This window comes from Meleagris gallopavo, chromosome 7 (assembly GCF_905368555.1).
Source record: "Meleagris gallopavo chromosome 7, MGAL_WU_HG_1.1, whole genome shotgun sequence".
Lineage (NCBI taxonomy): Eukaryota > Metazoa > Chordata > Aves > Galliformes > Phasianidae > Meleagris > Meleagris gallopavo.
The window spans coordinates 14,707,238-14,721,364 of record NC_139410.1 but is presented as its reverse complement, the minus strand read 5'-3'; the positions used below and the strand labels follow the sequence as shown (position 1 = coordinate 14,721,364).

At 36.9% G+C, this 14,127-nt stretch overlaps 1 protein-coding gene across 10 annotated transcripts in view; it reads right to left on the bottom strand.

Moving 5' to 3' along the window:
* Positions 1 to 14,127, bottom strand: part of LOC100546807 (titin) — a 240,299-nt gene that overhangs the window by 57,161 nt on the left and 169,011 nt on the right. For all 10 annotated transcript variants that reach the window (XM_085228569.1, XM_085228575.1, XM_085228578.1 and 7 more), the window contains 23 exons: positions 13,589 to 14,018; positions 12,754 to 13,062; positions 12,196 to 12,344; positions 12,075 to 12,107; positions 11,843 to 11,972; positions 11,442 to 11,741; positions 11,037 to 11,354; positions 10,648 to 10,944; positions 10,241 to 10,540; positions 9,334 to 9,648; positions 9,089 to 9,237; positions 7,987 to 8,137; positions 7,599 to 7,880; positions 7,205 to 7,507; positions 6,815 to 7,117; positions 6,418 to 6,699; positions 5,674 to 5,973; positions 5,281 to 5,583; positions 4,865 to 5,173; positions 4,503 to 4,784; positions 3,558 to 3,857; positions 3,133 to 3,426; positions 66 to 3,032 (listed from right to left, as the gene is read on the bottom strand). In XM_085228569.1, the coding sequence (XP_085084695.1) occupies positions 66 to 3,032; positions 3,133 to 3,426; positions 3,558 to 3,857; positions 4,503 to 4,784; positions 4,865 to 5,173; positions 5,281 to 5,583; positions 5,674 to 5,973; positions 6,418 to 6,699; positions 6,815 to 7,117; positions 7,205 to 7,507; positions 7,599 to 7,880; positions 7,987 to 8,137; positions 9,089 to 9,237; positions 9,334 to 9,648; positions 10,241 to 10,540; positions 10,648 to 10,944; positions 11,037 to 11,354; positions 11,442 to 11,741; positions 11,843 to 11,972; positions 12,075 to 12,107; positions 12,196 to 12,344; positions 12,754 to 13,062; positions 13,589 to 14,018 (8,806 nt within the window). The remainder of the gene's footprint in view (positions 1 to 65; positions 3,033 to 3,132; positions 3,427 to 3,557; positions 3,858 to 4,502; positions 4,785 to 4,864; positions 5,174 to 5,280; positions 5,584 to 5,673; positions 5,974 to 6,417; positions 6,700 to 6,814; positions 7,118 to 7,204; positions 7,508 to 7,598; positions 7,881 to 7,986; positions 8,138 to 9,088; positions 9,238 to 9,333; positions 9,649 to 10,240; positions 10,541 to 10,647; positions 10,945 to 11,036; positions 11,355 to 11,441; positions 11,742 to 11,842; positions 11,973 to 12,074; positions 12,108 to 12,195; positions 12,345 to 12,753; positions 13,063 to 13,588; positions 14,019 to 14,127) is intronic.

The following is a 14,127-nucleotide window of genomic DNA, read 5'->3' as shown; positions in this document are numbered from 1 at the left end:
AGTTATGCAATTTAACAATCTGTTAACATTAAAACAAAATAAGGTAGAATATAACAGTACTATACCTATTGGGTCTTTTGCTACTACTGGTCTTGATGGCAAGCTTGGTTCTCCAAGTCCAACTTCATTTTCAGCACTGACACGGAACTGATATTCATGACCAGGGATGAGATTAGTAACCTTCTTGCGTCTCTCAGGAATAGCAGTCTTAGTAACTGGAACCCATCTTAATGATCGTTTCTCTTTCTTCTCTAAGATGTATCCTGTAATTGACTTGCCACCATCGTATTCTGGTGGATTCCAAACGACAGTCATCTCTTCTTTGCTTACTCTTGTTACCTCTGGAGGGTCAGGGCGTCCAGGTCTATCAAATTTAGTTTTTGCGATAATTGGGTGTGTTTCTGTTGGTGGACCAATGCCCATTTTATTCTCTGCGCGAACTCTGAATATATATTCATTACCCTCAATGAGGCGTGTTACATTTGCATAGTTTGTTAGGACAGAAGAAGAGTATGTAGACCAAACCATACGCTTGCTTTCACATTTTTCTAGGATGTAGTTTTGTATTTCACAACCGCCATCATCCTCTGGAGGTTCCCAGGTAACAGTACATCTGTCACTTGAAATGTCAGTGACTTTCAAGTTTCTTACAGGACCTGGTTTATCCAAAACAATAACAGTAGCATATGCTACAAAACTACCAGCTGTGTTAGTCGCAGTAATCACATATTTCCCACCATCACTACGCCTTGATTTTGTGAGAACAAACTTTGACGTGTCAGATGTTGTTTCAATACTGACTCTTGGAGACCTTGTAAGATCCGTTGCATCTTTGTCTTTTGTCCATGCAACTTCAGGTTGTGGTTTTCCTCTGACTCCAGCCTCAATTCTAATTGTGTCACCAGCTTTCACTGTTAGTACCCCGCTTAACTTCAAGTCCAGCACTGGTTTCTGCAGATCTTCCTTCACAACAACTTCAGCAGTTTTTACCCAGTCACTTTCACCTGCCTCATTCTTGGTTTGAACTCTGAATTGGTAAATCTTATTTTCAACACATTTATCAACCATGTAGTGTGTTTCCTTAATGCTGCCTTTGTGAACCCTTTCCCATTCATCTGAATCTTTCAGTTTTCTCTCCACATGATAACTTAAATTTGGGCTTCCACCATCATAATCTGGTCTTCTCCATTTCAGGAATACAAATGTTTTTCCTTTCTCTGCAATGTGAAGATTTTCCGGCTCTCCAGGCTTGTCAATAGGATTTATGGCAAGGATGGGAGTTTTGGTCTCAATGCAAGGACCTGGACCTATTTTGTTTTCTGCACAAACTCTAAAGAAGTATTCACGATTCTCTATAAGATTTGCCTTTACTAACCGTTTAGTGACATCAGAGGACACAATTGACCATCCTCTCTGATTTGGTTGACGATACTCTACAATATAATTTGTGATTTCTGAGCCACCATTATCCACTGGACTCTCCCAAGCAATCATACAAGAATCTTTTGTGACATAGCTTATTTTAAGGTTCTGACATGGTCCCGGTCTGTCAAGTACATTCACAATGGCAAAACCTTGAGCATGTCCACAGCTGTTCTTAGCTGCTATTATATACTTGCCATGATCAGATCTTTTGGCTTCTTTTACTTGCAGTCCAACATTAGGTAGATCATGGACTATTTCAATGCGTTTTTCCTGTACCAAAACTTTGCCATCCTTAGACCATGTTATGTCAGGATCTGGCCTACCTTTTACTTTGCCAGTAATATGGATTGTTTGGCCTACTCGGACAGTAATTAAGTCTCGACAAGTCACATCTAAGCTTACTTCTGGAGGAGAAAGAATATCCTTTGCAAGTACAGTTTCTGCCAGTTCTCTTGGCTCTCCCTCTCCTACAATGTTGACAGCTTTTATTCGGAATTTATATTCATTTCCTTCTATTAACCCAGGTACTCTAAAGGCACATTGTCTGATGAGATCATCTTTATTAATCCTGTTCCACTGTGTAGTTCCAGTTTTCTGGCATTCCACAATATATCCCAGAATTGGGCTGCCACCATCTTTGAGGGGTTTTGTCCAAACTAGATCAGCTGTTTCTTTGGTTTTATCTTTTAATTTTGGATTAATGGGTGGTCCAGGAGGAGTGATAGGGCGTGATGCTTTTATTGGATCAGAGCTTGGAGATGGCTTGCTTAAGCCCACCATGTTTTCTGCAAAAACTCTGAATTCATATGTGTTGCCTTCGAAGAGACCAGTGACTCTGTATTTCATATCAAGTATCGGTGCCTTATTGACACGCACCCATTTACCAGACGCTTCTCGACGCTCAAGTATATAACCAGTTATTGGAGTTCCACCATCTGACATTGGTAGGGTCCAAGACACTGTTGCAGCATTTTCTGTAATATCAAACACTACTGGTTTACCAGGTGGGGATGGTGGATCAAACATATGTTTAGCAACTGTTGGTTCTGAATCAAGAGGCGCACCAATGCCTATCTTATTTTCTGCCCGAACACGGAAAATATATTCACAGCCTTTCTGCAGTCGTGGAATCTTAATTTTTGTGTGACTCGTTCCAGAGCTAACTACTCCCCAAGTCTCTTTCTTTGACTGACGCTTCTCAACAATATAGTTTATTATAGGACTCCCACCATCATCTTTAGGAGGACGCCAAGAAATAACCATATGTTCTGGTGTTATTTCAAGAATATTAATAGGACCAGTCGGTGGGCCAGGAACATCCAAAACTGTAAGATGTAGAGCAACAGTTTTGTGGCCAGCTGCATTAGATACTGTGAGTAGATATTCTCCCGTATCTTTTCTTACACAGTCTTTGATGGTAAGTACAGTTGAATAATTGTCAGTCTCTATCTTGTGTCTGCCTTCCGTCTTAATTTCAGTGTCATCAGTAACCCATTTTGCAGTGGGAACTGGCACACCTCTCATAATTGCAGGAAGTCTCACTGTGGTACCAGCTTTAACAACAAGACCTTCAATTAACTTCACATCTAGTTCTACAGATGGAGGTACTGAAATTAGAAAAAAACAGAAATTGCATTATGGTTTTCAGAGAGTATAGTTAAAGGAGAGAAAGAATCAGTAAAACAATACAAAAAAGCTAAAAATTACCTAGTTTTTCTTGACATTCTATTGGTATCGTTGTATCTGGAAGGCTGAGACCCACAATATTTTGAGCTTTCACACGGAATTTGTATATTTTTCCTTTTTGTAGGCCTGTAACAACACAGTCTAGCATTGGGACCGTTTGGAACTTTGTCCACTCATCTGCACCATCTTCCTGATATTCTACCAAATATCCAGTTATCTCAGCACCGCCATCACGATCTGGTCGATTCCAAACAAGGGAAACTTCAGTCTTGTCAACATCTACGTGATGCAGATTCTTCGGTGGTCCAGGAGGATCTTTTAAAATATAAAACCCACATCAGTTAATAGATGGCTGATCCATCTGATATTACACTGTAGAATGTTCACATTTCAAAAATTACAGAGAACAATATAAATAAATCATATCATAACTGAGTAACACTTACGCAATGGATCTACAGCTTTAATTGGCTTGAGTGTTTCCACATATGGTCCTCTACCAAACATATTCTCAGCTGCAACTCGGAAAAGATACTGAGTGCCTTCCATGAGATATTTAGCCATGTGACTGCGTTTCTTGGAGGTCGATGAGACAGATACCCACTGTGGAGAAGCTACATCTTTCCTTTCCACCACATAGTTGGTAATAACAGAACCACCATCATCTTCTGGTTCCTTCCATGTCAGATAGCAAGAATCACTTCTAACATCACTGACTTGCAGATTTCTAGGTGGACCAGGTTTATCTAACAACATTGAAAACAAATCTGTTACCTATTTGAGAACCAAAGTTTTTTTTTTGATTTAGTAGATTTTAAGAGAAAAAAATACATATTTCCTGTGACAATCTTTTTTTTTTTTTTTTTTTTTTTTTTTCTACTGTGTATTTTATCATAGAATCATAGAATGGCCTGGGTTGAAAGAGACCACAATGATCATCTAGTTTCAACCCCCTGCTACATGCAGGGTCTCCAACCACTAGACCAGGCTGCCCAGAGCCACATCCAGCCTGGCCTTGAATGCCTCCAGGGATGGGGCATCCACAACCTCCTTGGGTAACCTGTTCCAGTGTGTCACCACCGTGTGGAAAAACTTCCTCCTAATATCTAACCTAAACCTCCCCTGTCTCAGTTTAAAACCATTCCCCCTTGTCCTATCATTATCCACCTTTGTAAACAGCTGTTCCTCCTCCTGTTTATATGCTCCCTTGAAGTACTGGAAGGCCACAATGAGGTCTCCCCGGAGCCTTCTCTTCTCCAAGCTAAACAAGCCCAGTTCCCTCAACCTTTCCTTATATCTCGATTTGTTGATATTTTCCTGACATTCCTTCATTTCTTAATCTCCAATTAAAGAATAAAACCAGGCAGTAAAAAGTAACATAAGAAAATTACCTAAGACAAGAACTTTCACTGAAACAGTCTTTGAACCAGCTGGATTTTCAACTGTCAGGGAGTAAATTCCACCATCTTCATGGGCAGTGTTACGAATTTCAAGCTTACTGCCAACACCTGTAACTTCAATATCAGCTTTGGGTGAGACTTCCTTATCTTCTTTCTTCCAAGAAACTTTTGGAAATGGAACACCTTTAATAACAGCACTAAGTCTCAGTGTATCTCCTGCTCTTACATGCTGTTCCCGGGCCATATTAGCATCAAGTATCAGCTCAGGAGGTTCTGGAATCAAAATAAATTTTTTAGAAATTGAGAAAACAAGTCTCTTCCTAAGTAAACTCATCTGATTTTATTATACTTACCAAGTCTGTCCTTTACTTCTACTGGATCAGGAACATAGGCTGGTTCAGATTCACCTGCTGCATTGACTGCCATGACCCTGAACTTATAGGTCAAACCCTCAGTAAGTCCAGTGACTTTATATTTTGTCTCAGGACAAGAATCTGGTGTAAGATTGGCCTTTTTCCATTCTTCATCTCCAACCTTCTGATATTCAACAAGGTAGCCAATTATCTTTCCATTACCATCATGGCGAGGTGGTTGCCAAGTCAGGTCAACAGAATTCTTAGTTTTATCTACTGCTTCCGGATTAACAGGTGGACTTGGTTTTACTGTTACAAAGAAAAAAAGGAAAAAAGGAAAATATTTAAAAGGATTTCTAAGTGAAAGTAAGAATGCATTAAAACTTCTATGAAAAAAAGCAAATATAATACTTTACCAATTGGATCTCTAGCAAAAATTGGCTTTGATGGTGGACTAGGATTACCAACACCAATTTCATTTTCAGCTGAAACACGGAATTCATACTGGCAGCCTTCAAGGAGGTCAGGTACTTTGAACTGAGTACTTGGGAAAATTGGGTCTTTGGTAACTCTGACCCATCTAGTAGCCATTGTTTCCTTCTTTTCCACAATGTAGTTTGTTATTGGCTTGCCTCCATCATATGGTTTGTTCCAAACTACTACTGCAGAGTCTTTTGTAACGTCCTTAATAACTGGTTGTTCAGGTGCATCAGGAACACCTGGGGAAAAGAAACCCACAAGAGTCCATGAGGGCAACAGACAGAGTAAAGATTACAATATAAAAATAAGATAGCAAACAAATGACATACTGAAACGGTCCTTGGCTTTCATCTCATCAGAGATGAGAGGATCACTTATGCCATAGAGATTTTCAGCATAAATTCGAATTTGATATTCTCTTCCTTCAAGCAGCTTAGGAATTTTGCATGTTGTCTTAACTGTAGCAGATGTAACTGGCATCCATATGTCTCTGTGTGCATCCTTCTTCTCAATAATGTAGTTTGTAATTTCACTGCCTCCATCATCGAGTGGAGGTTTCCAGGAAACTATCATATGATCTTTATGAACTTCATCAAATATAACTGGACCCACTGGAGGTGATGGGCGATCTGTTTAAGAAAAAAATAAATCATACGCTTGTTCTTATAAGACCTTCAAACAGTAACAGAGATTAAACTAGTGTTAATACGGTAAATACATTATGAAAATAGAAACCCAGCATCTATTTTTAATAAGGAATCAAAATCTCAAAGTTATTTCTACCTTAATGCTTGTCTGACTCACTGGACCTAATTTCTTAATGCTTATTTAGTGACTGACATTTTCTACAGTAAATTGATATTCTTGAAATGCTTGTGGAAATATATATTCATGCAGAATAAATAAAGGCAGAGTTAACTATGAACTCAATCAATAAATAATATTTCAATAAAAATAAGAGTGTAATAAATCAGGATATTTTAATAAAGGACACAGTTTTTACATTTCATATAATTCAATGAATTTGAATTATAGTAAAACATTGAAGACAGTACTAATGTAGTGAAACCTACCAACAACTGTAACTTGACAAAACCCTTTTCTTGATCCTGTGCTGTTCTCTACAGTAACACAATATTTGCCTGAATCTTCACGGACAGATTTTAGTATTCCCAGACAAAGTGTCGTAGGAGTTGTCTTAATCTTTGTACGGTTATCTTCTTTCAAAACAATATCATCCCTCAGCCAAGTAATCTTTGGTGTAGGCTTTCCTGAGTAACGTCCAGTCAGGCTGAAAGCTTCACCAACCCGAACAATAAGTTTGTCTCTGAAGTCAAGGTCAAGTGTTGGAGGAGCTGAAAGAAATTAAAAAATATGACTTCCACAAATGTCAGCAATATTAGTAAGAAAAAGTAAGGAATCAGTAAGAATGATCATTATTTAAAAAAAAAAAAAAAAAAAGATACGTACCGATTTCATCCTTGCATGTGATTGGTTTTGTGCAAAACGATGGCTTGCCTTGCCCCACAATATTGCAAGCACTCACACGATATTCATAGGTGTCACCCTCTTTCAAGCCTTCTACAGTGTATTTCCTATCAAGCATTTTCTCCTTAGTAACTCTGTGGAATTTTTCTTTTCCAATGAGACGACTCTCTAGAACATACATGGTGATATCTGAGCCCCCATTATATTTTGGAGGATTCCAAGTTAATGTAACAGAGTTCTTTGTAACTGCTTTAACCTCTAGGTCTTCAGGACGGTCAGGAACAGCTGTGAACAAACACAAAAATATGTTAAATTCATTTTCCTGCAGATTCATCTCATATGACAATAACTTACAGCATAAAATCAACTTACTTATTGGATCTCTAATGATAAGTTCTTTTGTTGTCTCTGTGAAAGGACCCATGCCAATAATATTCTCTGCTGCAATTCGGAAAAAGTAGGCTTTCCCTTCAGTCAGTCCCTGAACAACAGCATTCTGTCTTGTAACTGTATAGCTTACTGGAGTCCAGGCTCTATGGTCAGATTCACGTTTTTCAATTATGTAGTTGGTAATAGGAGAACCACCATCATCTTCTGGAGTGAACCATGTCAGTTTACAAGAGTCATTTGTTAGGTTCTCAGTAAGGAATGGCATGCCAACTGGGCCTGGCACATCTGAAATCGAAGAAAAAAATGGAGCATTTAAATATACATACCGAATGTTATGAAATTTAACTTGTTTACAAGGAATGAAATTGCTTTTTACCTAGGACATCAACAATAATGGTCTTCTTCCGCTCACCACCTGCATTTTTAGCAAGAAGAGTGTATACACCCTGGTGGCTCCGTTTGCAATTCTTGATGACTAAAGAAGAACTAATAGCCGTTTCTTCAATTTTAGCTTCTTCTGGTAAAGCTCGATCATCTCTGCTCCAAGTCACTGTTGGAGTTGGTTTTCCTGAGACATATGCTATGATCCGAATTACTCCTCCAGCATGAACAACAATTCTGTCTCTGACACTTGCATCCAAATTAATATCAGGAGCCACTGTGGGAGGTGAGCAAAATAAAAAAAAAATCAGTCTTTTTTTTTTTTTTTAAGTTCTCATTTTGAATTAGAAATATTTAAAGAAGTAAATGAAAGTGATAAATACCAATTCTGTCCTTCATTTCAATAATGTCTGTGACTTCTCCAGGCTCTCCAATGCCAGCAGCATTCACTGCCCTTACTCTAAATTTATAAAAACACCCTTCTTTTAATCCTGCCACAACAAATTTGGTTCCTCTGATTTCTTTATCCTTTACCTGGAAAAAAATATTATACAATCAACCAAAAAAATCACGGTATCATCAATTTCTTTGTGATGCTTGAAATAAATCTTAAATGAGAAACTGTTTCACATTTACAAGTACAAGACATTATTGAGCATACAGTAATCTAGCTCATATAGGAGTTTTCAGAAACTGGGATACAAGTTGTTGTTCTGAAGATTCACTTTTTTGATAATTTTAAGACAGAGACATTACAATGCTCTGTAGGTCCATCAGGATTACTTGTTTTGTTCTGTTGGTCAAATAAGCTCATATAAGTGACAGTGGTGCTAAAAAAAGAAAAAAAGAAGAAAAAGAAAAATTTGTTCTTTTATAAATCCCAATGTGAATCCTGTTTACCTGGAAAAAATGCAGGAAATTTATGTACTACTTTAAATGCATCTCAGTATTTACACAAATACAAAAAATGGCCAAAGTATTCTATTTAAAGGAAAAAAAAAAAAAGCAGGGGCTATATTAGTTATAACTAATTTAGCAGAGATTATGGCTGTGATAACTTGTTTTTCTCTTCTGTTTTTTTTTTTTTTTTTTAAATCACAGATCACCGATCACCTGCATATTTTGTCTTATTTTTAAATACAGAATTATAAAAAATCTAAGATAAAGAAACTGCTCAGTGAACTGGGTGTTGTGGAGTGGCAATTACTCATTTTAATTTTGGTTGCACAATTTAAGTATATGATATTTTCATATGCATTATGATGCAAAATATCAAGTTTTAGAAAATAACATCCATAATGAAAATTTGTAAAAGAAATAAACAGATAAAGAAATTAATACATGTATAAATAAATAAATAAATAAATAAATAAATACATATATATAAATACATACATATATATATATATTTTTTTTTTCCTGGAGACACTTCTTTAGATAAACATACAGAGGAAAAAAATCAGATTCTGTAGGATTTCCACCTACCTTTTCCCATTCTTCCTTTCCTTCCTCTTTATACTCAACAATGTACCCAGTGATCCTAGAGCCACCATCCTTTAATGGTGGAGTCCACTCCAAGTCTACAGAAGATTTTGTCCAATCAGTAACTTTTGGAATAGGAGGGCCAGGTGGGGCTAAAAAATATGATTACACAGTTACGGCATAACAATATATTCTGTGTTCCCATTTGAGTATTTTCAAATTCAAAAATGGGAAACAAAAATATTTACCAATAGGGTCTCTAGCAATTGCTGGATCAGACGGCATGCTTGGTGGTCCAACACCAGCTGCATTAATAGCCGATACACGAAATTGATATTCAGAACCTTCAATCAGACCAGTAACTTTGTATGAAACACCGAGTGCCATAGGTTTGATTGGGTCACGATTAACCCTGGTCCATCTCTTTCCAGTAGTTTCTTTGCGCTCCAACCAGTAACCAGTAATAGGAGAGCCACCATCGTGTTCTGGTTCTTCCCAGTTTACAGTCATAGAGTCACGTGTTATACTGCTAACTGTTGGTTTGTCACATGGTCCAGGAACAGCTGGGGAAAAAAATTACAGATAGCTTGTAAAAAATTGCTACAGGAAGATGGAGATACCTAGAGTGCAAAACAGACCTATGTAGTCACATAATTACAGTTGCAGCAGTTGCTTTTTTTTTTTTTTTTTTGCTTCACCTACCTTTTTTTTCACTTTTTTTTTTTTTTTTTGCTTTTTCAGTACCTCGTTTCAGCACCTAGCCCAATTCTGAATGTTTTAAAGATATTTTACTCTTGACAAACATTACTTCTACATCACTATTGCTCAAATTTCTCTTTCAAAACTGAAGGCAGCAAATTGCTGATCTATAATATCAATAATGTCTCAAACACAACAGAATGACCTAACTCTTGTAAGATAAAACCTTATCTGTATATTTACAACTTGATAAACTCAGAGATTTTATTTCAATATATTTAACAGGGAAGTATTTTTAGATACCACACAACCCCTAACTACTACTGATAAAATTCTTCAAGCTACTCTAGAGAATTTACTTCAGTGGAGAAAAATAATAGCGGTATATAACAGATGTCATACACATATCAGTGTATGAAAATATCTGATATAATTTGAAAACAAATTTCCACTTACTGAAAAGGTTTCTTGCTGTTTCTGGTTCACTGTCCAAAGGTTCTCCAATACCATACTTATTTTGTGCCATAATGCGGAACACATACTCATGGCCTTCCATCAACTTGGGAATCGTGAATAAGCATTCCTTGGGCTCATTTGTAACTGGTACCCATGTCCTCCTATTTGCTTCTTTTTTCTCAATAACATAGTTTGTAATCTTAGAACCACCATCATCTAACGGAGGAAGCCATGATATTGTCATTTTGTCAGCCAAAATGGATTCAAACTTAATTGGGCCCACTGGAGGTCCAGGACGGCCTAAAATATAAATTTTTATTAAAGAGGAATTAATTCAAACACTGTTCAAATCAAGTATCACATGAACGTTTATCAATTTATGTAACATAAGAGTTTTTGATATCTACCCAGAACATTTAGTCTCATCTCCTTTGAAGCAGTTCCTAAATTATTTACAGCTGTTATAGTATATAAGCCTGTATCACTTCTGCGAGACTGTTGAATCAATAAAGTGCAAGAATCTTCACCAACAATCTTGTTGACATGTTGGTCATAAGACACTGGTTTTTTGTCATCTGGTTTCTTTGGAGAAGCTTTTTCCCAAGTTAGTGCTGGGAAGGGTATGCCCTTTATCTTGGCCACAATGTTAACATCTGTTCCTTCTTCAACCTCCATAAATTCTTTGAGTTCAATAGATGGTGGGCCTACAATGAAATGTTGATAAAAGTTAGCATACAAAAATGCTTCATCAATTGTAGAGTAAAATTCATATTTATTGGTATTAGCCACTACTTACACGTTTGGTCTTTGACAACAAGTGGACCAACAGTAGCTGAAGGCCTGCTAGGACCTGCTATATTTACAGCCTTGACTCTGAATTCATATTCACCACCTTCTATAAGATCCTCAACAGTAAACTTTGTTTCCTCCACATCACGTCTGTTGCACTGTTTCCAAGTCTCTTTCACTTCTCCAGTACGATCCCAGCGGAGACATTCAACATTATAATGAGTAACAGGAGCTCCGCCATCATTCTTCGGAGGTTTCCATGTCAAGCTCACTGTGTTCTTGGTTACAAGGCCAATCTTCAATTTAATAGGTGGATCAGGAGGATCTTAAGAAAGGAAACAGAAACATAAATAAGTTCACTGTACGGTATCATATGGTTTCAAGTAACTCTATTAATTTTGATTTCACTTACGGATTGGATCCCTGGCTGTGGTCCGTTGGATAGTTTCTGCAGGAGGGCCAACACCAAAACGGTTTTCTGCACGTACCCGGAAGAAATACTCTTGACCAGATATGAGATCAGGTACCACAAAGGAAGTGCTTCCACAGTTTGCATTGACTTTTGTCCAGGCTTTCCCATCGATAGTTCTTTTTTCAATAACATATCCTCTGATTCTATCTCCGCCATCATCATCTGGTATCTTCCATGAAAGTTTGCAACTACCTCTTGTGATATCACTTACTTTTAGGTCTTTTGGTGGACCTGGGACATCTGTTAAGGTAAAAGCATAACAGAAACAATGTTACACATGTATGTAGGAAAAAAAATCCCCAAATCTACCATCTGAACATTTCAGTATGTGTAAGCCATACCAAGAACGTTGACTCTGATATGTGCTGTTTTTTGTCCTGCTTTGTTTTTTGCTGTTATACTGTATCGTCCTGAATGACTTCTGTTGCACTCAGGGATGATTATCACTGAACGTGTATCAGTTGCTTCCACCTGCAGATCATAGAAAGAAAGAAATGTATAGATCAACTTTAAATGTCTATGTTCGAAAAATTTTGCAATACTAAAGTTACAAAGCAACTAAAGTTGCTTTACCTGAGCTTCTTCAGGTACATTATGACCTCCCTCCTACAAATAAAGGGAATAAAGCAAATATGAAAGGATGTACTTAAATGTCTAGAAATAGATTAAGAAAAATGTTTTTTCTTTTACTAACCTTTGCTGTTGTCTTTGCTTTTCCTTCAAATTCCCAAAATGATTTTGGAACTGGACGACCTTTGATAACAGCTGGGATTTTAATTGTTGTGCCAGCACGACAAGAGAGAAAATCTTGTGCTTTAATATCAAGGAAGATTTCTGGTTCCTCTGGAAAAAATAAAAATAAAAAATAAAATTGTTAATAATTTTTCAGAGCTGCTGAAAGTAAATTTCTGCCAGAACTAGTCTAAATACAGAATGTATGTTTATCTGGAAAAGGTGGTGTGTGTAAAAAGTGAGCTGGGAATTATATAAATAAATTTGTTGTTGCAATTTCATCACAAAATACAAAGTACTTCTGGACTATGGCTGTGGGAACTCATAAGTGTTCTCAGAAGATCATGCTCTTATAAGCGCTATATAAATAACACTTTCCAAAGTCTCATAGTCTTTTATTACATTCCTGTTCAATTATTTGCTTGTTATTGACTCTGCTTGCTTCACATCCTGCTCAACTATTCACAGCAGTAGATAACATTTAGATATAAATACCTAAATGAATTTCTTCAACACTTACCTAAAATATCTTGGATAGGTATGTCAGATGTCGCAGGACTTGGTTCTGATTCTCCAGCAGCATTTACAGCTTTCACCCTGAATCGGTATTTTCTGAGCTCTTTCAAATTGGGAATAACACATTCACAAGTGGGAAAGAGTTTGTCTCCTTCATTCACCTTTTTCCAGTCAGTACTACCTTCATCTTGCATTTCAACAATATATCCTTTTATTGGGCTACCACCATCCTTTTGTGGAGGCTTCCATGCAAGAGATACAGATGATTTGGTTTTGTCTTTGATCTCTGGACAAGATGGTGGGCCAGGCACAACTTGTAAAACAAGAGCAAGTAAAAGCAAAAATTACCTGAGAGTTAGTACTTGTGTATAGTTTTCTTAAGAGTTTATAGAAGAATGCAAACATTTTCAGTGTTTTTCTGCCATACACAGAGCATATAACCCTAGAACATGTATAACAATTACATATATTACACATATTACTGAGGAATTCTTTAGGTAAAAGTATACATAGATAAACAATAAACATTGAACTCTGACAGTGAAGAAAAGTAATTATATAAAAATCTGATACTGAATTCAAACAAGTATACTTGGCAATATTTGTGATAGCGTAATCACAGTTATATGTATATAAGTGAAAGGGTAATAGTTTAAATAAGCCAATTATTTAAAAACGAGTGAAAAATAGAAAATTAGGTAACTACTTTGCATCAATAATGTTGTTCTGGTTTAATGAAAACAAAGCATTTGATTAATTGCACTAAATTCAATGTTAACAAAAGTACCACATTCTATTTTGATACAGACCTTAAAAGTAGTCACAAATTTTATACTTACATATGGGATCTGCTGCTAAAGCAGGATCTGATGGTTCACTGGGTGGGCCAATTCCAGCCAGATTTTCAGCCATAACTCTGAATTGATATTCAACACCTTCAGCCAAGCGAAGCACATTGTACTGTAAACCTTTTACTGATGGTTTCGTTACTGGAGCCCTATTAACACGTGACCAGTAGACACCTCCCACCTCTCTCTTCTCCAACCAATAGCCAGTTATTGGGCTGCCACCGTTGTCCAAAGGAGGCTCCCATGCCACCAGCATTGATGACCTAGTGTGATCTAAGATTTTGGGCTTTCCAGGAGGTCCAGGAAGGCCATAGGGATCCTTAATAACAACTTTTTCTGAGAGGCATTCATCACTTATTCCATATTTGTTTACAGCTCGGACTCTAAATTGGTATTTTTCATTTGTTGCAAGATTCCACACCTGAAAAATAAGATTTTATTCAGTATGTACTTATTTTTCAGAATCAACTTATTTGTTATTATTTAGGGGCTTTTAGCTTTGTATTCTACCTTGGAATCTCACTGATATC